The sequence below is a fragment of the Nomascus leucogenys genome, chromosome 21 (assembly GCF_006542625.1).
Source record: "Nomascus leucogenys isolate Asia chromosome 21, Asia_NLE_v1, whole genome shotgun sequence".
In the NCBI taxonomy this organism is placed as follows: domain Eukaryota; kingdom Metazoa; phylum Chordata; class Mammalia; order Primates; family Hylobatidae; genus Nomascus; species Nomascus leucogenys.
This window is the reverse complement of record NC_044401.1, coordinates 42,926,260-42,952,663: the sequence shown is the minus strand read 5'-3', so window position 1 is coordinate 42,952,663 and position 26,404 is coordinate 42,926,260. Positions and strand designations below refer to the sequence as shown.

The 26,404-nt window shown below is 41.1% G+C and overlaps 1 protein-coding gene across 2 annotated transcripts in view; it reads right to left on the bottom strand.

The window, feature by feature from the left end:
* CASR (calcium sensing receptor) overlaps positions 1 to 26,404 on the bottom strand; it is a 105,909-nt gene that overhangs the window by 8,028 nt on the left and 71,477 nt on the right. The window contains exons 3-6 of one of the 2 annotated variants that reach the window (XM_003275518.3): positions 25,685 to 25,991; positions 20,671 to 21,555; positions 6,622 to 6,852; positions 469 to 592 (exon numbers count right to left, since the gene is read on the bottom strand). In XM_003275518.3, coding sequence (XP_003275566.1) covers positions 469 to 592; positions 6,622 to 6,852; positions 20,671 to 21,555; positions 25,685 to 25,991 — 1,547 coding nt within the window. Of the gene's footprint in view, positions 1 to 468; positions 623 to 6,621; positions 6,853 to 20,670; positions 21,556 to 25,684; positions 25,992 to 26,404 lie in introns of both variants that reach the window. The other variant, XM_003275519.3, reaches the window with a different exon arrangement.

Sequence of the window (26,404 nt, the reverse complement as noted above, 5' to 3'; positions counted from 1 at the left end):
TACCAATATTAATCATCTAATTCTCAAAACTCTATAGGGTAGGTTTAATTATTCCCACCTAAAAATAACCTGAGAAATAGGAAAAACACAAGTAAGACAGCAAATTCAGTGCCAGTCACCCAGCAGGCAATTCTATGATGGCCTATTAACTCTGGAGTCTGGAGCTGACAGAACTTTGTCCATTCAGGGCCACTAAACTCTAGCAAAAAGGAAATATATTGGCCAACAATATGCAGTAAGAGAAAGATGTGTAATAGATGTTGTTAGCTTTTACGGTATTAAAAGAACATCTAACATCTTTTTCTATTCCACCTCCATGCCCAACATTTTGTGATGCTCAGACATATCTTTGTTAAATGAGAAACTGTGCAAAGCACCATCTCAGCCCAGCCCTTCCATGGCCTTCACTGACCCCAGGCCTCCGAAGTGGACCAAGCCCTGCACAGTGCACAAGAGGGGTTCTCTTACCTGTCTCATCGCTATACTCCCCATCAGGACACTCCACACACTCAAAGCAGCAGGTGGGCTCCCCCTCAATGATCCCTTTCCTGGTTCCTGCCAGGCAGTCTCGGCTGCAGTTGGAGAAGGGCACCTGAGGGACAGACAGCACAAAGGTGAGTGGCTGTAGTTGTAGGGTCAGGGGCCAGCCCTACTGTCTCTTCAAAACATATAAGAGGGAGGAGTTTGGGCACAAGAATCAGTGTGAGAGACGCTGGGCCCATTCCAGGCAAAGGGAGGTCCAGAGGTCCTTGGTTCTGATATCTGTGAAAGGGACAGATGCCTATGGGCAAGTGTGTGTGTATACATGCACACACACACACACGTGCATGCACACATACACACATACACAACCATAGGATTCTATGATGATCTGGGAAAAGTGCCACTACTTTCTACTACTTGAAAACAGATGAGAAATACTGAAACACTAGACAACAGACTTAAAGGACATAAGAAAGAAAATGCATCATGACCATGGTGGGTTTATGCTCAGGAGTGCAAAAAAGTCTAATATTAGATAAATCTGTAAGTATTATTCACTGCATTAACAAATTAATGGAGAAAAAATAATATGATCACCAACAGATAAATAAAAAGCATTTGATGAAATCCAACACAAACTATTCATAAAAGCTTAGTAAAAAAGGAGTGGGAAGAAATATCTTTAACTTGAAAAAGGGTAACAAAAAAACTCTTAGAGTAAACATCATTCATATAGAGAAAACATTAAAAGTATTTCCATTTAAAAAAAGGATGTCCACTATCACCACTACTTTTTAACTTTGCACTGGAGGTCCTAGCTAGTGGAATCAGACAAGAAAAATAAATGCATACATTTTGAAAAGGACCAAATAAAACTGTAATTATTTGCAGATGATATGGTTGCCATAAAGAAAACCCAAAAGAACAACCGAATTATTAGAAACAACTGAAGAGCAGGCCCAGGCTAAAATGCCATAGACTACCAGTGTTCTTAACAGAATTTCATTAGTTTTTGTTAAAAACAAAACAAAACAAAACAAACAAAACCCTTCACCTTGTGTTGTGTGCTTTTGGTTAACTTCCAGTTTCTTCAGTGGTTTTTGTCCAGTTTTGTCCAATTTTATCATTGCTTCACCATTTCAAGAAGTCCTGCTTCTATCTCCTTCTTTAACTACACCAGCTAATTGAGTATTTATTCTAGAAATTTATTAGTCATTTACTATCTAACAATCTGTATGTTTCAAAGACAATAAATGTATCATAAGAATGAAGTCTGTTTTGCAGCAGCATATGTATCTTAAAGGTAGAGAACACTTCTCACTCATCTTTGTAACCCCAGGTACAAAGCCTGGAGTAATGCTTAATACATAGCAGGGCTCTTACTATGTCCATATTGTCTATTTAATGTGTCTCCCCTCTACCTACTACTTTGTAAGATGTCTTACAAACACAGAAAGCAGTAAAATAACTGTCGCTGTTTCTAGCAGAAATGACTGGCTTGACAAAGGAGTTAAAAAAAACTTGAAGAGAAGATGATTGACATTATCTTCTAATGAATGAGGAATGGAAAGGCAGAAATGGACCTGATGATTGCCAAGACTCTCATGACCCAGGGAAGGGAAGGCGAGGGGAGGGAAAAGGACAACTCACATCATCATCTTCAACTATGGTGACAAGGTATCCTCAGAGATGTGCTCTCAGTCCTTGAGTTGCCAACCCATTTGATCACTGAATGAAAGCTAAAGGCCCTGTTTTCCAAACCCACACTAGGAATGCTTCTAAATTTTCCCCATTAAAGAATGATGGTTGCTTCCTCTCTTCCTATTTGAACACCCTTTATTTCTTTCTCTTGCCTGATTGCCCTGGCCAGAACTTCCAATATTATGTTGAATAAGAGTGGTGAGAGAGGGCAACCTTGTGCCAGTTTTCAAGGGGAATGCTTCCAGCTTTTGCTTATTCAGTATGATATTGGCTGTGGGTTTGTCACAAATGGCTTTTATTATTTTGAGGTATGTTCCTTCAATACCTAGTTTATTTAGAGTTTTTAACATGAAGGGATGTTGAATTTTATCGAAGGCCTTTTCTGTGTCTATTGAGATAGTCATGTGGTTTTTGTTTTTAGTTCTGTTTATGTGATGAATTACATTTTGCAGGAACAGAAAACCAAACACCCCATGTTCCCACTTATAAGTGGGAGCTGAACAATGGGAACACATGGACACAGGGTGGAGAACAACACTAGGGCCTGTTGGGAAAGGGTAGGGGGGTGGAGAGCATTAGGGAAAAGAGCTAGTGCATGCTGGGCTTAATACCCAGGTGATGGGTTGACAGGTGCAGCAAACCACCATGGCACACATTCACCTGTGTAATAAACCTGCACATCCTGCACGTGTACCCCACAACTGAAAAGAAATACAATGAAAAAAGAATGATGGTTGCTTTATCCTTTATCAAGGTAAAGTGAGGTTCCCTTCTATTCCTAGATTAATGAAATTTTTGTTTTTAACCTGAGAGGGTGTTGAATGTTAATAGATACTTTTTCTGTGTCTACTGACATTGCAGAACTTTTATCTTTTATTCTGCTAATGTAATAAACTACATTTATGGACTTTTTAAAGTTTGGCTATCATTACATTCCTGTACATTCACCGCTAACTCTACTAGCAGATGATGTTTATTTTATACATTGCTGGTCTGTTTGGTGACATTTTACTTAGGATTTGAGCATCTACATATATAAACAATATTGTCCTATAATTGTCTTTGCTTGTATTGTTCTATCTGTTTTTGGTATCAAGATTATATTATCATCACAAAATAAATTTAGTAGCTTTCCTTCTTGGTTTCTGCTAGGCTGTGAGTGCCAAAAATCTCAAAATAATAACTCCAACAAGACTGAACTGTATTTCTTTCTCGTATGAATGTCTAGGGATGTGGTCTAGAGTGATATAGCACTCCATAACGTTGGACACCTAGACTCTTTCTACCTGGTGGTTCTGACATGTTTGTCTTTGCCTCATAGTCCTTGATAGTGGCATTTGGTTTCCAGGAGGCAAGACAGAGGAAGGGATGAAGAAGAGAGCAAAGGATACTTGCAAGCACTTTCTTAAAGAAGGTTCCCAGAAGCCATCCCACAACACTGCCACTTACATCCCATTCTCCAGGATTTAGTCATGGGGCCACACTCAGTAGAAATGAAGGCTGAAAAATGTCATCTTGAATCTGGGTAGTCATGTGGCTAGCTAAAATAGAGTTCTATTTTTAAAGAAAAAGAGGAGTATAAATAATGAGGGCCTACGGCAATGTCTGCCATGCCTCTTTTTCTCTTCTTCTTAATGGTTAAGGAACAGGCTGAAGGTCACACAATGGCTTGACTGGAGAGCTGAGATTCACGCTGAGGTCAGTCTTCAAAGTCTGCACTTTTCACTACACCAAACTCTGCTTTATACCAGTCAAGGCTTAGAAGAATGTCTCCATCTGGGTCCACTTACTGCATCCTTCAGCAACCATGAGCTAAAGAGAAATCCTATCACCACAGGAGTGGGCTGAGGTAGCCACCTGAGAGATCCATTTTTCCAAAAAGCAGTCAAGTATCTCCAAGCCTCCTCAACAGTCTCATTAAAGATGCCTGTCCAATTCTGGCCAAGGAAGCTCATCTGAATTCCAAGACCCTAATTAAGGTGTCTCTTTTACTTCTTATTTGTTGCAGCAAAACAAGGAAAGAATTATTGGCAGCATAGTGTAGGGAATGGAGCACTGAGGTCTAAGTTAGGGCCCTTGGGGTCTAGTCTCAGCTTTTATACTGACCATCTGTTTGGCCTGAGAAGTCACCTTTGCATCCTAAAACCTCAGTGTCATCAACTTCAAATTGGAAGCTTGGATACAAGGATCTTTAAAGATCTATCTAGCTCTAAATTTAGTGCTACATTTGTAAGAAAATTGAGAACATCAGTTAAGTATAATGCCATATTAATAATACTTTGCATTTATATATTAGTAGTATGATTCAGTTTATCACATGCTTTTCATCCTTGATCTCATTTGATCTCAATAACAACTTTGTGAAATATGCAGGGAAGTTACTAATATATAATTTATAGTTAAATATAGGTGGTATTTTTGTGGTCATTTCCACAAAAAGTACAGAAAATAATAGAGTAGATCCTAAGATTTGTTGAGTATCCATTGTGTGCTAGCTTTGAGGCAATGTTTCTATGAAAAAAATTAGATTTAACTTATAACTGTGTCAACTATTCCAAGAACATAAGTGACTGAATTTATGAGAATTCCCTGTGTTATTCATCTATCAATTTTTAAGCCCATGATGTACATAGCCTGGGAGAGGACATTAGGGCTATGGAGAACTGTACAGGAGATAGTTTCCTGCGGCAGTGGAGAGTCATGTGCCATTAGAGAATTCGATTCTATGCATTAATGGGGGTGAAAGATAAACTGGATGATCCAACAGGGGTAAACAGGTGGCAGTATAGCTGATCAATTTAGACTCCGGTCAGTGAAAATGCGTGATAAATTAGACAAAGGTATAACTAGTGGACAGAGGAATATAACATCTGGAACCCCCAAATCTCCATCTGGAAAAGTCATGACATGTTTATAATTGAGAACCCACCCTCTGAGGTGTAAGCTATTAAAAACGGCACACTGTGGATGAGATTCACTGTCTATAGGAGACCTTCCCAGTGGTAACCCATCTACATACTGGGTAACAGTGAAATTGTAGCATCTCATCAGGAACCTGTCAACCTAAGAAGCATTTGATAAGAGGATGAAGTGAGTCTTTGGTTATGTTATAAAAAGTGGTCCAAGATGGCTGGGCGCAGTGGCTCACGTCTGTCATCCGAGCACTTTGGGAGGCTGAGGAGGGTGGATCACCTGAGGTCAGGAGTTCGTGACCAGCCTGGCCAACATGGTGAAACCCCATCTCTACTAAAAATACAACAATTAGCTGGGTGTGGTGGTGCGCCTGTAATCCCAGCTAGGGAGGGTGAGGTGGGAGAATTGCTTGAACCTGGGAGGCAGAGGCTGCAGTGAGCCGAGATCGTGCCAGTGCACTCCAGCCTAGGCAACAGAGCCAGACCCCATCTCAAAAAAAAAAAAAAAAAAAAAAAAAAAAAAAAAAAGCGGTCCGAGATGCTCAAAGGTGATAAAAAAAGGCAAATGCAAATAGAAATGTGGTGGGTCTTATCTAGGCTGCCTGGGAGAGTTAAAAGGATGCCCTGTCTAGGATCTGTGTTCTTACAGAGGACCTGGGTTCTCAGTAGCCTGCTATATTCTAGGACACAAACATCATAGAATGGTCATCATTCCAGTGTATCACGTTTCTCTTCCTTAAGTGCAAATTGACTGAGGGGTGGGCTTCTGGTTATTAACAGGCTTCCAGATGCAGTGATACTCAGGAACACAAGCATCCTCCTCTTTGTTACAGGTCTCCTGGAGGAGGAGAATAAATTGTCCTTATTTACAGTTCAGCAGCCCCAGGCTGTCACACTACCTCTGTGTGAACTGTCCAGGCTGTGAGGGTGGTGACAACACCAAATGACTCAGGTGAAAACATCCAGCTCCATTTTGGACTCCAGTGTCTTTCAATGGCTGTTACTGGCCATGGAGGTGGGGGCAATTCTTTGTCATGTAAGCTTGTCCCACACACGCTGGACACTTAGTATCCCTGGATCCCAAGTGCTGAAGGCCATTAATACTTCCTGGTCATTGTGACAATCCAAAAGCAGTCCCCTCCACTCTAAAACTTGTCTCCTCTGCCCTTGGCCCAGCTGAGAGCCACTGACTTGACCGATGTTTACATTTGCTTAAATATTTTGCTCTGGTTAGGGAAAGTTTTAGCCAAGGAAACTTTGTGACTAGCTAGGGAGTCATATTTGTGAAAAATGAAACTGTTTCAATACAGTAGGAAGGCATGGGGCTCGGGTTCTGGAGATTCTTCTCTTTACACTAAACACTATGGAATTCACAGGGAACCCCAAGATTGCAGAGGCCAGAGAGTTCAGGGAAGTGGACTCTTTATTTTGGAAGTCCAGTGGGGAAACCAAAGGCCCTCCCAAAGCCCAGCACAGTTTCCTGCCCCTGGTGGAGACATCTGGTTTTCTGATGGACAGCACCTACCTCCCTGGAGAACCCACTCCACAGGATTTTCTCCTCGTTGATGAAGAGTCTTTCTCCCTTCTTGGCATAGACGTTGTAATACCCGACTTCCTTAAACACGATGGAGCCATCCTCTGCGGAGAGGTGCCAGTTGATGATGGAATAGTTCCCCACCAGGTCACCACACTCATCAAAGGTCACCTGCTCCCCCATATTGTTTGTAAAGTTTAGATGCCGTAGGTGCTTCAGGACCTAAAGAGGAGCAGAGAATGAGTACAAGCCACAGGGCTGCCACATAGAACCAATTAGGTAGGCTGTGCCCTGCACAACAACGGTAAACTATCTTGTTCCAACAAAGTGGGAGGAACGTGACTTGAGGAAGAGACAGCTTTTTCTAATTCACACCAAAGTACTTGCCTGTGTTAGCAGCAGCCCTGTTAAGCCATGGGCTTTAATTATTATTCAAATTATAATTAGGGTAGGAAACACTTTCTCGAAGATGGGGAAAGGAAAGGGAGACATCTCACCTGGAAACTGGCCAGGTCAAAGGTTCTGCAGGTGTGCCATCACCTGGTGGTGCCCCAGGAGGGGCAGGATTTATAAGCCAGAGCCCATCCCTGGCATCTTCTGAGCTGGGCATTGGGGAAGGACAGGAGAAATGGCTGAATGCTCTTATTCTCCGCACTTTCTTTCCCTATGGTCCTGCTGCTGTGGAAGTGCTTTGCTGCCAAGATTCACAGAGTGGGGTGGAAGGAAGAAAGAGATGAGGCTGCGGGTAAAGCCCTGGCCATTATTGTTGTCAGAGTCATGGCAAATCCTTGAATTTTTATAAGGTTTTATATGTCACAAAGCCTTTGCACAAAAAGTCATCATAATAATTACTAACATATATCACATGTTGTCATGTAAACATTTTAGATATCAGTCATTTCACTACCATTGAGGCACGACCTTAAGTACTTTATATCCATAATCTAATCAAATCCTCACAATAAATAGTATTAAGCTGATTTTATTGCTAGGGAAACTGAGGCACTGAAAACTTTAAGTATCTCATCCAGGGTCACAATCCTGCGCTCTTAATTGCTATACTCTACTGCAGCATCGCTGGGCTCCTGGCTCTGCTTCCTCACATGCTCCTGACATCAGTCAAGAGGAGGCAGTGGGCACTCAGCCACTTATCTTTCAAGTGAGGCCAGCCTTGTGTCACTGTGACACCACGTGAGAGTAAGGCAGGGTCCAGCCTGTGAGTGTAGGGTACACCTTCCACTGCACCTCCTGAATCTCCAGTAGTCTCCCATTCCGAGCCAATTTTTTTTTGGCTTTGTAGAGACAAGGTCTCACTATGTTGCCTACGCTGGTCTCGAACTCCTGGGCTGAAGCGACCATCCTGCCTCAGCCTCCCAAAGTGCTGGAGTTACAGGCATGAGCCACTGTGCCCAGCCATTTATCATTGTTTTTAAGGTACTTAAAATCCAATGTCTAATCTCACACTGGGACAACATTTGGGCTGAGTCCCTCTAATGAATGGCCTTAATAGGCCTTTCCGAGGCCAAATTATTCTGATATGTGTGACAAACATGTGGACTGAGCCAGTACCTCTCCTGTCCCACTCCACTCCAGAGATGGCACTGCTTCTTAACAATTGATATCTGTATTAACTTTATTTTTAGACAAACATTTATTTATAGTAAGGAATATTAAATACAGGAAAGGAGTCACTTGGATTTATCCATAAGTAGCTCTAAGATATGCTTGGGGGCAGAATCCATGATAGACTATGTGTGCTCACAGGCATACCACCCTGGGCGCCTCCCCTAACCTGCAGTCTGTGAACGCTGCTCCATTGGCAGTTCCTGGCTGCCCCAACTTTTGACTCAGGTCTATGAAGGAGAGGGACCCCTCACTCTCTGCTACCTGGTTCTGCAACCAGAGCTGCTGAGCCATCCTCAAAAAAGATGGAGAATGGCTCCTACTAAGGATTTGTGTCCCTCGTCTTCTCCTGAGCCTTCCCACCTTCTCTGATGGTTGACAACCTTATGTTTGCCTTCATTTTTACTGAAGCCTTAAGGCAGTCAGTGGAGAGGAGGTGTTCTAGATGTGTGCCTTTCTTTTACCTCCACCTCCACTTCCTATCCCTCCTCGCTGTTGGGGTGACCTGACTTCTTCCTACCCAGAGTGGTGTACATCCTTTTGTCTCTACCTCAACACATCCCTTTCCTGACACATCCTTCTTGCCCTCAAAGGAACATGCAGTTCTTCTGCTCTTTAATACTGCCCCCACTCCCGCATTGCTCGAAACCTTGCTCTTAGCAGTTTGGGGGCCTGACACAGCCAGCTCATCCTTCTCCATGCCGTAATCATGCCCCTCCCACTTCCTGCTGGGGACCTACCATGACTCAGATGAAACGTGCTTCAAACCTCTACAGGTAGCTTCCAAAGCCCTCCATACTTTGATCCCATGTACCTACCACGACTTGTCAGTGCAAATGTTTCATCCTAATCATAGAGTTTCCACTATCCTGTCCACATGCCATGCCAGGTCTGTGTGTGCAGAAAAGGAGATGAGAAAAGTGAAGAGGTAGGAAACTACCTCTTATTTGTACTTACTATGTGCCAGTCACTGTTCTAATACTTAATGCACACTATATCATTTAATCCTCACAACAACTCTACGGATTAGAACTATTAGTATCTTCATTTTCTAGATGATGAGTTCCTTGGTTCTTAACATGCCAGGCAACAAGCTGCTTCTCTCCTTTGTCCACTAGTTCTCTGCAGTGGAACTCTCCCAGCATCAGGGTAGAAGTGGGGAGGGGAACTGAACAAGATCCTTTCATAATTAGCTGGTCATCTTTCACACTGGTCAGAGTGGACAGACAAGTGACTTAAAGCTCATCTCTGGCAACAAGTCTTCTGCATTAGTGTCGACATGGGCTGGAGATTTCCACTATAATCCTAACTTCAAAGGAGAAACAATCAAAAATCATTTTCTTAAAGTTTCTAAGTATTCATTAAAAAACTCATGATAAATACAAGACTGGAATTTTATAATATTGGAATCAATCAACCAGGAAATATTTACAGAATATCCACTGTGTGTTCTGAACTGGGCTGCAGAACTACAAGATATGGTCATCCCATCCTCATGGAGTTTTCATATGGATTAGGGGATAAAATACATGACATAAATACTCAGTGAAGCAGTAAACAGTGCAAGATAAAATATAGTTGACTGCTAACTGATGGAGTATCATCTCTAAGTACAGAGAAACTTAGAGGAGATGCAAATTAAAAAGGGCTGAAATGATCAATGCAGGTTTCAGGCATATTTTGGCTGGCAAAGGACAGAGGGAGGGAAGGTGTTCAAAACAGTGGAACAGCATGGGCAAAGATATCACATTAGGAATCAACATGATATGTTATGGGGCCAGTAAAGAGATCAATTTCTCAAGAATCATGTATGTACTAGAGAACAAGGGGAAACACAGAAGATAAGTAAAGAGGAGCCAAGGCAAAAAAGAGGCTAGATTTCACATTAAAAAGGTATTGGTGGCTGGGTGCGGTGGCTCACGCTTGTAATCCCAGCACTTTGGGAGGCCGAGGCGGGAGGATCACGAGGTCAGGAGATCGAGACCACAGTGAAACCCCGTCTCTACTAAAAATACAAAAAATTAGCCGGGCGTGGTGGCAGGCGCCTGTAGTCCCAGCTACTCGGAGAGGCTGAGGCAGGAGAATGGCGTGAACCCGGGAGGCAGAGCTTGCAGTGAGCCGAGATTGCGCCACTGCACTCCAGCCTGGGTGACAGAGCGAGACTCCATCTCAAAAAAAAAAAAAAAAAAAGTATTGGATTAGATAAGAAACAGGGCTGATTGAAATGTAGAGAACTTGGGGTCCTCCATAGACTGCTGGTGGGGATGTAAACTGGTGCAGCCACATTGGAAAAAACGTCTGGCAGTTCCTTAAAAAGTTAAACATAGAGTTATTATTTGACCCAACAATTCTACTCGTGTGTGTGTGTGTGTGTGTGTGTGTACATACCTAGGAGAAATGAAAATATATGTCCACACAAACATTTGTACATAAATGTTCATAGCAAGATTACTCATAACAACCAAAGGTGGGAACAACTCAAATGTTCATCAACTGGGTAAACAGATAAATAAAATGTGGTATATCCACACAATGGGATACTATTTGGCTGTAAAAAGGAATGAAGTACTGATACATGTTACAATATGGAAGAAGAAGCCAGTCACAAAAGATCATATGTTTTATGATTTTATTTATATGAAATATCCAGGAAAGTCCAAATGTATAGAAGCAGAAAGTAGATCAGTGTTTGTCTAAGACTGGGGCTTTGGGGGCCTAGGGAGTGACAGTTAGAGGATATGAGGTTGCTTTTTGATGTGGTGAAAATGTTCTAAAATTGATTGTGGTTATGGTTGCATAACTGTGAATATATTAAAAGCCACTTAATTGTATATTTTAAATGATTGAATTGTATGGCATGTGAATTACATCTTATAAAGCTGTTGCAAAAAAGAAGGCATGGAAAAGGACTTTAAAAATCCAAATATGAATTAATTAGTGAAACTGACATTTGCAGTTGGCAGGAACCTTGATAACAAGGTAGCCTCTAGGATACTTGGTGTAGCGAGTTGAGTAATGAGACATGGCAAGTCCAACTTTGGATGTGGCAGGGAGATAAAGGGTAGGCAGGAGGGAAGAGATGGCAATGTAAACATCTTATCTGGAGAAGGAAGCACCCTGAAATCTTTGTGGCTAGGAATTTTGTACCCACACTTCATTAGACCAAACTTCTCTAGAGCAGGAACTGTCTTATTTCCTTCTGTATCTCCAGTGGTTTGTAGAGGGCCTAGATTTTAGTGGATACTCAAACTATGTCTTTTGAGTGCATAATTAATAGAATAGATATTAAACCTGTAGGTGTCTAGCACGACTATGTGGACAAGTGGTGCCCATGATGAGGTTTTTATCAGTCTGAAGATAAATGAGAAAAATAAGGTCAATAAGGCATCCGTATTAGCTAAAAGAAGCAGGCAGAAAATCAATAAAAATATAAAAGACTTAAAAGACTTGGACAGTACTATCAGCCAGCTTGATCTAATTGATATTTCCAGAACAGTCATCCCAACAACAGAATATACATTATTTTCAAGAACACAAAATATTTATAAAGATAAACCATATTCTGGATTATAAAGCAAGTTTCAATAAATTTAGAAATATTAAAATCAAATAAAATATGTTGACTCCAATGAAATTAAATTAAAAACAAATAACAGAAAAATGTTTGGAAAAATCACCAGAAACTTGGAAACCAAATAACACACTTCTAAACCTGAGGGCCAAAGAAGAAATCAAAAGGAAAGTTGGAAGGTATTTTAAACTGAATTAAAATGAAAACACAGCATATCAAAATTTGAGGGGTGCAGCTAATACAATATTTACAGTGAAATTTATAGCACTCAATGTCTATATTATAAGAAAAGAAAGGTTTTTAAATCAATGACTTCAGTTTCCAAATAAGTAACTACAAAAAGAAGAGCAAATTAAACTCAAATAAATCAGAAGAAAGGAGATGACAAAGATCAGAATAGAAATAAATGAAATAGACAACAAAAATACAGAGACAAATCACTAAAGCCAAAAGCTGATTCTTTGAGAAGATTAATAAAGTTGATGGATCTCTAGCCAGACTAATCAGAAAAAAGGGAGAAGATGCATATTTACAATATGATAAATTTGACCAGTGACATCACTACAGATGCTGCAGACATTATAATTATGGTCTGAAAACATTGTAAACAATATTATAAATAAAGTTATGCCAGTAAATTTGACAAATTAGACAATGTGGACAAAGTCTTTAAAAGACAAACTATCAAAGCTGACTCATATATACCTAAATAGCATTCTATCCATCAAATAAATTGAATTTTCAGTTCAAAATTTTCCCACAGGCCATGCACAGTGAGTGGCTCATGCCTGTAATCCCAGCACTTTGGGAAGCCGAGGTGGGTGGATCACTTGAGGCCAGGAGTTAGAGACCAGCCTGGTCAACATGGTGAAACCCCATCTCTAGTAAACATACAAAAATTAGCTGGTGGTGGTGGTGCATGCCTGTAATCCCAGCTACTCGGGAGGCTGAGGCAAAAGAATCTCTTGAATCTGGGAGGTGGAGGTTGCAGTGAGCCAAGATCATGCCACTTTACTCCATCCTGGGCGACAGAGCGAGACTCCATCACAAAACAAAACAAAACAAAACAAAACAAAACAAAACAAAACAATCCCACAAAGAAAACCAACTAAAGGTGGCTTCACTGATGGGTTCTGCCAAAGATTTAAGGAAGAATTAATACCAATTCTACAAAAGTCTCATAGAACATCAAAAAAGAAGTCAATACTGCCAAACTCATTCTGAGGTCATCATTACTCAGACACCAAAACCAGACAAAGATATTACAAGAAAATAAAACTATAGAACAATAGTCCTCATGAACATAGAAGCAAAATTTCTTAACCAAATTTTAGTAAATCAAACACACAAATACATGTACAAAAAGGAATATACATTATGACCAAGTAGGATTAATCCCAGGAATGAAAGGTTGGTTTGATGGTCAACTACAATAACATACTACAAAAGAAAAACCACATGATTTTCTGAATAGATACAGAAAAAGCACTGATAACATCCAACCTCCATTCCTGATAGAAGCTCTTGGCAATATAGGAATAGAAGGGAAATTTCTCAACTCTATAAAGGGCATCTATGAATGTTAACATCATACTTAGTGGTAAAAGACTGAATGCTTTCCCCCTGAGATCAGATGCAGACAGTAATGTCTGTCCTCACTATATCTATACAAGATTATAGTGGGAGTTCTTTTTTTTTTTTTTTTTTTTTTGAGGCAGAGTCTCGCTGTCGCCCAGGCTGGAGTGCAGTGGCGCGATCTTGGCTCACTGCAGGCTCCGCCCCCCGGGGTTCACACCATTCTCCTGCCTCAGCCTCCCGAGTAGCTGGGACTACAGGCGCCCGGCTAATTTTTTGTGTTTTTAGTAGAGACGGGGTTTCACTGTGTTAGCCAGGATGGTCTCGGTCTCCTGACCTCGTGATCCGCCCGCCTAGGCCTCCCAAAGTGCTGGTATTACAGGCGTGAGCCACAGTGCCCGGCCTATACTGGGAGTTCTAACCAGTTCAATTGGGCTGAATCAGGCTGAGTAAGACTGAAAATATGATCTAAATTCTAAACTCAAACAAACAAAAACAAGCAAACAAATAAAAAGGCCAAAATAATTTTTTTTAAAGTTGCTTCTTTTCTTCTTTTAGGCATAGTTATTAGTACAAATTAGGCTAATAAATTGTTCCTGATAAAGATTCTTAGGAGGCCTACATCAGTTAAAAATACAAGAATAATTTAAAATTTAATGGTTTCCGGATCATTATGCCTCAATAACCCTGTTTATACTCTTAAAATCCTTACCAAAACATGCTTTCCTTCATGTAATTTACTTTGTTGATAATGCAGAGCTAAGTTCCAGCCCCAGTTGATGAAGTCAGCATTACTGTGGTTTGTTGTGTGAGAGTTTTCTGACCACTTCTCTGAAATCACTGACCTCCCTTATCTGTGCCTGTATCTAGGTACTGTGTTACTGTCCTCCACTGTCCTCTCAGGAGTTATTTTTGTCCCATTTTCTTTCTTTATTCATTTGTTTATTCAACAAGTATTTATTGAGGGACCACTACTAGCCAAGCAGGCACTGTTTTAGAAGGAAGAAATACAGTAATATTCAAGATGGACAAAGTGATGTTTAATAGACTCCAACCTGGTTGGTTGTGTCCACTCTCAATTATTTGCACACTATATTTTCTCTTTGTGTAAGGACCGAGGTGTCAGGACAATTGGCGAACACCCAGGGTTCAAGGCAGTGGACCATTGTCTTTACTTGGAAACCACTGGCTGATCTGGCAGCCTCTCAGGAGCTAGAAGGCACGTGGTGCCCAGAGGGCAAAAGTCGTTCTTTTAGCAACTCCTTTGGCCTCTTCGGGGAACAGATCACCTGGAGCAGATGTGGCTTTCTTACTAGCTAGATATATTACTTTAGGAAAATCATTCTGACTTCTCTGGGTCTTACCTTTCTCACCTACGAAAGAATAATACTCAAGACTAATATTTACTGAACATAGTATATAGGCACTATCCTAAGCACTCTCTGTGCATATTAACTAACGTTATCCTCATAATAAACTTACAAGTTTCATGATCTCTGTTTCTCAGGTGAGAGAGAAAAGTGAGGCACAAGGACACTGAGTGACTGCCCAAGGTTATAAAGCAATTAGGTGGCAATTAAAATTTAAACCAACTCAGTCTGGCTTGAGATTCCAAACTGTTAACCATTACACTATACTACCTACTCACATGCAGGAATGAAATTAGACATCTATTAAGTTGTCTATCTCTAGTTACAACAGGTTAACTGGTATAAAATGTAGGTTGAGAAAATGGACATATTTTAAAAATGAAATAGTAGAGATGTGTAATGCTTGTGGCAACATGAGGGGCCATAAGTGGGAAAATGGTCTAACCTGAATGACATCCTGATCTCCCTGCATAGCCAGGACTTCCCCACCTGGGGACTTTCCGTTATTTTTTTTTTATCAGCTTTTTTGAGGTATAATTTATATACACTCATTTTAAGTGTATAGTTCTGAGTTTGGGCAAATGTATATGCTTGGTAACTACCATTGCCACCATCCCAAAAGGTTCTGTGGTGTCCCTGAAAATCAACCTCTACCCACTCGCAGCCTTAGGCCACCACTGATCTGCTTTCTTTCTGTCAGTAGAGACAGAATATCGCATAAATGAAATCATACACTATGTACTATTTTTTTTTAGTCTGTATTCTTTTGCTTAGCAGGACATTTTGTGACCTTTCCTCCAAGGAGTAGATCCTTCTCCGTATCCACAAATCCTATCTACCCTTCAAGACTCGTCTCAAATGATATATTTTTTTTCCCTTACTTCAAATCCTAACCTGAATTGTATTGTACTATGTCCTCGCAGCAGGTATATAAATAAAATCACATGAGTGTGGAATATTTTCTACTCAAAATTTGTATGTTATCCACTTATAATCAATCAATTATTGTGCTTACCAAGTCATATCTCTAAGTCACCTCTTCAAACATCTTTAATATTTCTTTTGGCAGGCTGACTTGCAAGTTTTGCATTTGGGTGTTTTATTTTCTGTATAATATCTTGCCTTTAATTCACATAACAGGGAAGATGGAGATGAAAACCATTTCACTCCTAAGAGCAATGACAGGGAATCTTTAAATCGATAATGATTGGTCCACAAAAAAGCAACATAAGTTAGAAGATAATTTAGATATCTGCCCGAGAGAGAACACTCTTTTTCTTATTTATTTATTTATTTTGAGATGGAGTCTCGCTCTGTTGCCCAGGCTGGAGTGCAGTGGTGCGATCTTGGCTCACTGCAACTTATGCCTCCTAGGTTCAAGCGATTCTCCTGCCTCAGCCTCCTGAGCAACTGGGACTACAGGTGCCTGCCACCACACCTGGCTAATTTTTTGTATTTTTAGTAGAGACGGGGTTTCACCATGTTACCCAGGCTGGTCTCGAACTTCTGACCTCGTGATCCACCCACCTTGGCCTCCCAAAGTGTTGAGACTATAGGTGTGAGCCACTGCACCTGGCTTCTTTTGCTTTTAAAAATGTTTTAAAAAGGAACTGACAGTTCCTTTTAAAATGAAATATAAAATTTTACTTGCGATTATTATCCAATATAATATGCTTCCAAATTTTTTATTTTATTTGGGGAGTAATATGAGGAAAAAGAATAAACGAAGGGGAAGAGAAACAAAAAAAAACCAGTAGAAAGATCTGAACATAGGAGAACTGCTTGAACCTGGGAGGCGGAGGTTGCAGTGAACCGAGATCGGGCCACTGCATTCCAGCCTGGGTGACAGAGCAAGACTCTGCCTCAAAAAAGCAAAAAACAAACAAACAAAAAGATCTGAACATAGAACATAACATACAGACACAAAGAGACTTATAGGCTTACAAAGAAAACACCACCAAGAAAGACACATAGATCTAAAAGAGGGGCAAATACAGGACATGCATGCACTTAGAAGCTAACATATACTTTTATGCCATAAGAGTCCCATCTTGTGGCCTTTTAGGGTATTTCCCCTAAAAGATTTTAAAGTCAAACAGTTGCTCATTATAAGCATAAATGGGAATCACCTCTTGGCACACATTCTTAGTTGCGTCAATTGAATTAAGCTGAACGCTAGAGACTAGAAACCCCCCCACTCTGGTCTAGGACTTCCAGCTCTTGTACAGATAATGAGGGCCAGGTCACACAGATAATGAACAAGATAAGGAAGTTCATTATCTTGCCCAGTTCCTGTGGTAAGAGCATGGGGAAGATCCAGGCCCAATTCCCTTCTCTAACCCCAGCCATGTTTTCTTATCTCCCTTCCATCTTCTCTGGCCGTCCTCACAATTTATCCCACATTCCCCAACTTCCAGCAGTACCAGCAATTCCTAGAAAGATCAGCTCCATCTGACTTCCATCTTCACCATGGCTGCATTCCTGTTTTTTGACTAGTGAGTGTTGGTGTGAGGTGCAGGAGAGTAGGAAGCACACCTTGTGCATGATCATCCTGAGAGAAGAAAGAAGGTGATTTCATACTTACATGATGTTCCATTCAAACTTGATAGTGGGCACGTGACCAAAGCTTGTCCAAACAGAGCCTAGAATACCTTGGCCACAGTGATTGATTCAAGAATGGGTTGTTGGCTCAAACAGTTCCCTACAAAGGCCTCTAGGTAGTGTTGACAGGTCAAATCAACTAGACTGCTATTCACTCATTCATTCATTCTATGAATATTCCAGTGTCAGGCATTCTGAACATAGTACTGAACAATACAGGCATGGTTCCTGATCTTACGAAGCTTAGAGTACAGCAAAGGAGTAGTGAAGAGAGAGCTGAGAAGGGATGTGAGGAGGGCTTTGGGGTCTCCAAGAAGAGGAAAGGAGGCAATTGTGAGTTGTATGCTCATAAATCACCTGCTAGTGCCACTTTTGAGGCATATGAGTTGATTGATATATATTTTTTGGGGGAGAAAGAAAGGAAAAAATTGTGATTAACCCTTATAACCAGAATTTTAACTAATAAGTGTCTATTTCAGTCAATTAAAGAGCTGTGGAAGCTTAAGCTGGGTATATAAACATCAAAAATGAGGAAGCAAGAATGATCAGAAAGTGTGTTGTGGGAATATGATTTGAAAAGACTTCCAGGGGAAAGTGGATTTTGAAAACAATTTAAATGTTCATGGTGGAAAATGACAGCAGAGATAAAAAATTGGTGGCCCTTCTGGTGTGGGCTATGGCCTATGCAAAGATGCTGTGCCAAAACCTAATGAGTGATTTGTGAGGAGGTGTCACGCAGGTTAGCTTATAGGGGAAGAACTGAGAGAAGGCAGACATGGAGTTCTAGCTGGAAACTTGGATTAGGTTATAGGTGATAAGTTTCCATATAGATCTTAATATTGAGAATGAATAATTGCTAGTTGATTTCCTGATGAAGATATAGGTCTTAATAATGAGAATGAATAATTGCTAGTTCATCTCCTGGCCAAGATCTCAAATTCTGGAATGCCCACCCAACAGCCTGGGTTCCTGAGGCTCAAAGGAGACTCACACCAAGCACTCAGGACATTTTGGCCAATATCCCATGTTGTTCCTCCCTAGAGTTCTGATCCCATTTTCCTATCTGTGCTCTCTCCTGGGGGGATTTTCCCAGACCATGTAAGAGTCAGGAGAGCATATCTTTACCTGGGCCATAGTTGGGTGAAGTGTCTGTGTAGTGGACATTTTGAATGTTGGCTGCTTTGCTTCTATTTCTTCCTCCTTTTGGTAATGGCATCCCGACTTCCCATTGGGGATTCACTCCCTCCTTACTCTAAGTCTATGTAGTCTGGAGGACTGTTAGCATCAGGGATGGATCCATGACCTAGGAATGGTTAATAAACGTGGTTTCTGGAACTTTTACAGGATATCTTGGGAAGTAAGGAGATCCTAGCTTCAAGCTGCTACAGAGGCTGAAAATTGCTAACCCTGGGGAATGAAGAACAGAAAGATGAGACGAAAATACCTAGCTGTACCTGGAACACTTCTGAGATTTTTAGTAACATGACCCACTCACTACATTTCCTCTTTTTTTGTTTATGCCAATTTGGTTAGGGCTTTCTATTACACAACTAAAAGTCCCAGTTGTGACTATAGCCTGTCATGGCTTTTTTTTTTTTTTTTTTCTCACAGGTCCAAGATCTGGTCTTGACCATCTGTATTTTATTTCCTTATCTGGAAGAGGAGCCACTGAAGAGTAGAACTGCCAAGTTTCCCCCTTGAAAGCTGTTTTTCCTTCAACCCTACCCTTTTCTTGCAGTTTTTTCAAGAGCTGAGGTCCTCCTTGCATTGGACTTGAAAGGTAAGAAAGAAAAGACGATAGTATCAACCACCTAAAAGATTGTCCCCTTACTCCTCCTACTTAAACCCCACACCTTAGCATCATCACTCCTGAAAACTTTAGAGTGCCTGACCTTCATTACAGCACCTCTATCTTGGCAGGGTAGGGGTTCTGTGTGAAGAAGGAAGCCCTGAGTACCCCACAGAAGTAAGAAATTTTAGCCAACAGTGATGGTTGGGTGAGAGGTTCCCATACAAAAAGGGCTGAGAACTTGAAGATTCTGGCTCATTTGACCAACTTAGACAGTCACTCCTTGACTTTCATGAGAATCTCTACAGTGACTGATACAAGTTGTATGCTTTTTGCTTCTTGGTATCCTTCCCAAAGGGTTTGTGGTGTTTGGGTTCTGTATACAAAGGTGTTCTAGTTATCATTTTTACCTAATTGATGGATTAATTAGAGGTGTACTGAAATCCTACTATAATAATCACACATCTGTTTAGAGCTTGAAAGTTTACAAATTACTTTTACATATATCACGTCATTTAATGTCATGAACCTAAGTCAAAAGAACATTGAGTGGAAAGTAAGCTAGACATTAAGTCTGTGTCACAGATGGAGACACTGTGACTTACAGCCATGGTTTGCCTAAGATCACACAGCTAGAAACTGGGGGAGCTGGAGGCTGGGACATTCCATTCAAATTCAGGAATTCCTGCCCTCTCCACTGTCATGCAATCTCTCTGATAGGTCAGTTTGGAACAAAGGAAAATACAAAAGGAGTGTAAAACATGGTCTGATTGAAAAAAATAAGGCACATATGCAAGACCCAAACAGCTATTTAGGATATAAGCTCTTGAAATGAAAAAGATTATGATGTCTTTCCTGTGTGTAATTCAAAAATACAAAACAAGGCTAAACAAGTGAGGGAACTCGTCTTAAGTTCTGATTTTTTCTATGATAACGACTTCAGTGCTTCTTTTTGAAACACTCAATATCAAATCTTTTTACAAAGAGTTTTTGTTTTCTGCACCTTTGACTTGCTTTTGTCCTAAGCTGTGCTTAGCTGACCTGCTGGGTGGCTTGGTATAGGCCGTCAGTAATGTAATGGCAAAAGTGGTGGCTGAACACAATAATACTAGCTTTATGCCCCTTAGTATATGGAATGTAATAGGTACTCAAAAAATACTTCTTACTCACAAGGGAACAATATTGATAATTTAGACATTAGAAAAATACCCCACTCATTACTAAATCTGTTCTGGGATATTTGAAAACTTTTGGGGACCATACTTCAGTTATTCTGAACCACTGGACTAAAGAACAGTTGACTCAAGGCTTTAAGTAGATAATCAAATTACTATCAATTTTGCTCAAATCAGTTGCTCAAGATTTAAAAAAGGTACTTTGAATCCAAAGCTCCATTTAGTGGCCTCATTTAAATATTGCCCTTTTCAAGTAACCACTATTTTTCTTGCCTGGAGTTGCAGCCCAACTCTGCTTTATTATACAGCAAATTGCTATATAAGTGAAGGACGCACCTGCCACGCCTCAACTTTCTTGATGTCTGCACAGGAGCCGTTGGTGAAGAGCCCTCTCCCAGGTAAGCAGGTATATATATCTTGCAAGGCATGAGCAATGGAGTAGACTGCTAAGTACACATTGTAGGATATCCGTAAATGCGTGTAATCTATGTAAGGGGTCTCGACACTGCTGATGTTCTCATCCCCTGTACAGAGGGGTCGGAAGGCTGTCGAGCTGTTGCTAAACCTGCCGCCACTTTCTTCGTGACCTCTCAGAAAGGTGTCCACAGGTAAAGGTCCTTTTGCACCTTCCTGGAGGTGGCAGTTAAATGTTTCTTCCCAAAACTCCTTGGCAAAACCATTGTGGACAGACTTCCTGGGATGGACCTTCTTCAGGAATTCCCGGAAGCCTGGGATCTGCCCAGCCTTCAGAGCGAATCCAATGGTGCCTCCAACCACGTGGAAGTACTGAGGCATGGCGATCAGGGAGGAGCTGGCCCAGGCCTCGCTGGCCAGCCAGATCTTGCCCGTGATATTGCGCCTGACAATCTCCTTGATGAGGGGCTCCAGATCTGGGCCACTGGAGAAAACCACGATGACTTTGGCCGTGGAATTTTGAATCACCTCCACCACATGCTGGATCTCTTCCTCATCAGAGTACTGGGAGATGAGTTCACTGAAGTCGATGCAGATGTCCCTTTCCTCAGCTTCCTCTCGGAACTTCTCAATCCCCGGCCGCCCATAGTCATCATCAGCTGCAATTGTGCCCACCCAGTTCCAGCGGAAATACTCGATGATGTCTGCCATGGCGGTGGCCTGGTGCTCATCATTGGGGATGGTTCGGAGGAAAGACTTGAATTGATTCTTGTTGCTGAGGAGTCTGCTGGAGGAGGCATAACTGACCTGGAGAGAACCAAGAACATGGTGAATGAGTGAGTGAGTGAGGAGGTGCTGAGTGAGCCTCCAGGCTGTTGTGGAGGTGGCTTTCTGAGCATGCCTTGGTCTCATTTATCAACTATGCTGTCCACTCTGTACAGGATGAAAGAAAGGGTAAGGAAAAGCAGCGTCTGTTCTACTCCAGCGTGACCACTTAAGCACCTTTCAGTCTATGAGGGAGCATCCCAATTCCCAATGGATGATTCTTCACAATGCTAACTTCAAAACTGGGTCTGGCCATAAAATCAACCCAACAATAGTGGGATGTACTTAGCCTTTCAAGAAGAGTCTTTATGCACCGTTTCATGTTTTCTGTAACCTACTCTGTACTGCCTCATTGGTTATAATATATCCATGTACACAACTTTGGCTTGTTGGGCTCAGCTTCTGATATGAAGAGTTTAACTTCCCTTTACTGCAATAAACACTTTGTCCATAATTTGCCTCTGGAAGGAATCAGGTTCCCCGTGGATTATAAACTTAAGGCTCTTCAGAGGAGTCCCCGGGAATTTCCTTTTCTTATTCTGCCTAATTTCTCTCTTCCCCTCTTCTGGTTATTCATCCTCCTCCCTCTCCTCCCTGCACCCCAGTATTTTAGAAAAAAGTAACCTTAATTGCAGTCATTTCTGAGAACTGTTTTTTTTTAGGCTCAATTAGACCACTAAGACCACTAGGCTCAATCCCCCTGTATCACAATAACAATGACGTATGTAATTAAATATCATCAGAAAAACCTCCCTTCCTCTCCATCCCACTATTGTTGGATTGATTTTATGGCCAGTCCCACTTTTTTTTTTTATTATACTTAAAGTTCTAGGGTACTTGTGCACCACGTGCAGGTCTGTTACATATGTATACATGTGCCATGTTGGTGTGCTGCACCCATTAACTCATCATTAGCAGACCCACTTTTGAAGGTAGCATTGTGAAGAATCTTCCATTGGGAAGCACCTTCCAGAGCCCTTTCCTTTATTCAGTTATAGGTGATGGCTAGGCCTGCTTGACAGGCTTTTGATGTGGGTCTTGAAAATCTTAAGAGGCTGAACAGGAACCCTGGAGAAGCTGTCTTGACATGTTTGCACTCTCTAAGACATAGCCACCTCTGCATCTGAGCAAGGGTATGGACTACCAAGGGAAGAAAGTCTTGCCCTTGATGTTAAGAGATCCTTGCTTGAAGAAGTAGCCAAATACCATGTAAAGCATTAGTTAGTGCAGAGCTTTCCCACTTCTTTTCACATTATGGCAACACATGGAGCAAACGGAGGAAGCTGATCAACCCTGGTGGGAGTGCTCTGACTACTCAGGCCCCACCTGGCCACCCCAACACTTGAGGGGATCCACATCTTTGATGAGGCCGGCTTCAGCTCATTTGCAGCACTCTGTGTCATCATGGCTCACCACTTAGGAAGTTCCAAGTTATGGGACCATTTTTTTCTGAAGAACGAAACATTTTTACGCAAATAGAATTTCTTCTAGGAAATGAAGTAGCTTAATATCTTGTGTTCTCTAGTTTTTCCAGAGAGATTTTAAACTTCTTAAGAAAACAAGTCGAAGGTATTTGGGACAATGCCTTTTTAATATCTCTCACCATTTAAAACAATTAATTTTCCATGTCCAATATTTTTAAATAAAAATTTCCAGACCATCCTGGCTAACACGGTGAAACCCCGTCTCTACTAAAAACACAAAAAATTAGCTGGGCGTAGTAGTCCCAGCTACTTGGGAGGCTGAGGCAGGAGAAGAGCGTGAACCTGGGAGGCAGAGCTTGCAGTGAGCCGAGATCCTGCCACTGCACTCCAGCCTGGGAGACAGAGCCAGACTCCATCTCAAAAAAAAAAAAAAAAAAAAAAAATTTCCAACGTGTTTCTTCTTATTGATGGATAGTTTCTACGTTAGAAACATAAAAGGCGTTGGTCTGTAAAAAAATTAGGCCAACTTGACTAAAAAGCAAGTATGATTGTTTTCTGACAAGAGCTTTTATTTTAGAAGGTATAGTATAAAATTGATTATTTTTTCCTTTATCAGAATAAAGTATTCTCGAAATACCACAGAACTTACGAGGCAGGTGGTTAAATTAAGTCATTTGTTTAGATGTTATTGTTTTCAGAGAATTCTGTTAGCAGACCCAAACAATAGGCCTCTGAATCAGATTTTTGCAAACACAAAACCTACCATTTAAAAAAATCCATCCATCATTGCTTGCTTCTTGATTTTTTCAAAAATAGGTCAAAAGGGCTTTAATGGAATGAAAATCAAAAACAATAATATTCCTCATGGATATGTTCTCCTAAGGAATATATTTATAATGTTTGCCAAGTTTTTAAAAAGCAACTCTAAAGTGGGGTAAATACCATTTTGTGCCCCAACCCCCCAAAAAACCCCTCAGAAACACACAAAACTTTTTTTTATTGTAAGAGGGGAGAATTTCATGAATGATTCAGAAAACTATTCCAACCGCAATTTGTGCAGCTGGTCTGCTTGTTCCATCCACTTGGTGGCGTGGCTGGCATACGAAATACCCCTGGGTCCATGACCCCACCTGGCAGGGCAGTGGTTCCCAGCCCAGCCGCACATTAGAATCACTTCTGGAGTGTTAAAACCTCCTGACACCCAGGCTGCATCTCAGCTCAATTAAACCTTGATCTCTGGGGAGTGGGACTTAGGCACCAGGATTTTTAAAGCTCTCTAAGTGATTCCAATAGGTAGCCATGGCAGACATGGCAGAGAACCCCTACTGTAGATAGACTTATATTGGTTTGATTGATAATCAAAGCACTTTAATAATTCAAACTCAACTTAACCTTATCTTTCATCCAAAGCAGAAAGAATTAACACTCCCCTCCCCTTTTCATGTTCTTTCTTTACTTGACATCTTAGCCTGTTGGCCATGGGGTAACAATAACTTACTTTAACTGTGTATCTAAATTTGAATATACGCAGCACATTTGCTGATACAGGCTTTGTCAGATCACTTTGGCACAAAAGTTACAAAGCCAGGGCTTCCCCATGGGAAACACCTTTAATTCCCTGAAGTAAGGATTCCGTAAATGATGACAAAACTATCTCTCGTCTCATGCATATAAAGAGATAATGGCAATAACCAAAAAAAAAAAAAAAAAAAAAAAGGAGCCCTCCTAACATAGAAATGTAAATTTATCAAAGGTACTCTTACAAATTTTAAATATTAAATATTCAAAAAAATAAATTTAGGTGTAGTTTATAATTTAATTTCAAACTTAATGTAAGGATGCATCACAATTGAGCTGATTCTCCCACCCACAGACATTTAGGTTGTTTCCATTTTCTCACTATTATAAAATGATGTCATAGATTTATAAATATTAAACTGAAAAATGCTTTGCTCTATAGTGTTAAGAAGGAAAATGTCAGGTTATAAAATGGCATTTCACATTTATTATCTTTTTTTGGTGAAAAAATGCACCATTGACTGTTTATTAAAGCACTTGCTTCAATAAACTGTTAGTAAATGAAAATGCAACCATTTCTCCACCTAGGCTAAGTTCCTGCAAAGTGGAGACTGCTTATACATATATACTCCATAAATATGTGTTGAATGAAATAGAATTTTCTCCATTTCTGGAATGTGCAACACAATGATTAAGTTCCTGTTTTGTGAGAAAATATGCTCTGCTTCCCTCTGAGCCAAAGTTTCAACAAGACAGTGGAGCAGCAGAGACTTTTCAGGAAATGGAATTCGGGACAGATATTTTGGATTTGAGAGGTGGGATTTACCTCATATGCTCTGATTCCTTTTAGTAAAAGCAGAAGGAAAAAAAACATTTACTAAAGGAATAGAGTGGGAAATAAATAACTGAATGCCTTTTTTTAAAAAAAGACAGTTTTATGCAAGGTACATTTAAAAGAATTTTGGAAGCATAGTGAAGGTATCATTGACATTGTGGACACTGGAGTTTCAGAAATCCCAAATGGTCATGACACAGCATATCAACTAAATCACAGGTCTTTTGCACCAGAGATGGGAATATGGTAAACCGTATGGATATTGGGCATGGCACCCCCAAGCCTGCTTCTTCTGATCCTGCTCCCAGTGCCCCGTCTGAGAAGGCTTGAGTACCTGGGGAATGTAGAAGAGCCCCAGCAGATTTGCCACTGCTGTGGAGACGCCTGAGCCAGTTGCTCCCACCACAGCAATCGTAGAGGGAATGTGCTCTGAGCAGTTGCAGAACTCATCAAGGTTCAAAGAATCAATTTTGTTTTGAGCAACAAAACTCAGGGTGGCTTCCAAGGCCTTAGAAACGGTGTTGCAAGTGTCAAATATCCTGTATCCCAGCGTCAAGTTGGGAAGAAGGGCTGGGCTGCTGTTTATCTCCTCTATGGCAAATATCATAGCCTGTAACCAGCGAAACCCACGGAAATTATACCTGGAAGAAAGAAGAAGTGGAAGAAAATGGGAAGCTTTCTAGTCAACGACTTTAGATTAAAGGCCCGGCAAAGCCGGGTTTGAATCATGGAACTGTTACTACGCTCTGGCTTTATGGCATGCTCTGTACAGGGCCCTCTCTGTTAAAATGGGGATGACACAGCCGGGCGTGGTGGCTCACGCCTGTAATCCCAGCACTTCGGGAGGCCGAGGCGGGTGGATCACTTGAGGTCAGGAGTTCAAAACCAGCCTGGCCAACATGGGGAAACCCCGTCTCTATCAAAAATTCAAAAATTAGCCAGGTGTGGTGGTGGGCGCCTGTAATCCCAGCTACAGGGGAGGCTGAGGCAGGAGAACTGCTTGAATCTGGGAGATAGAAGTTGCAGTGAGCTGAGATTGTGCCACTGCACTCCA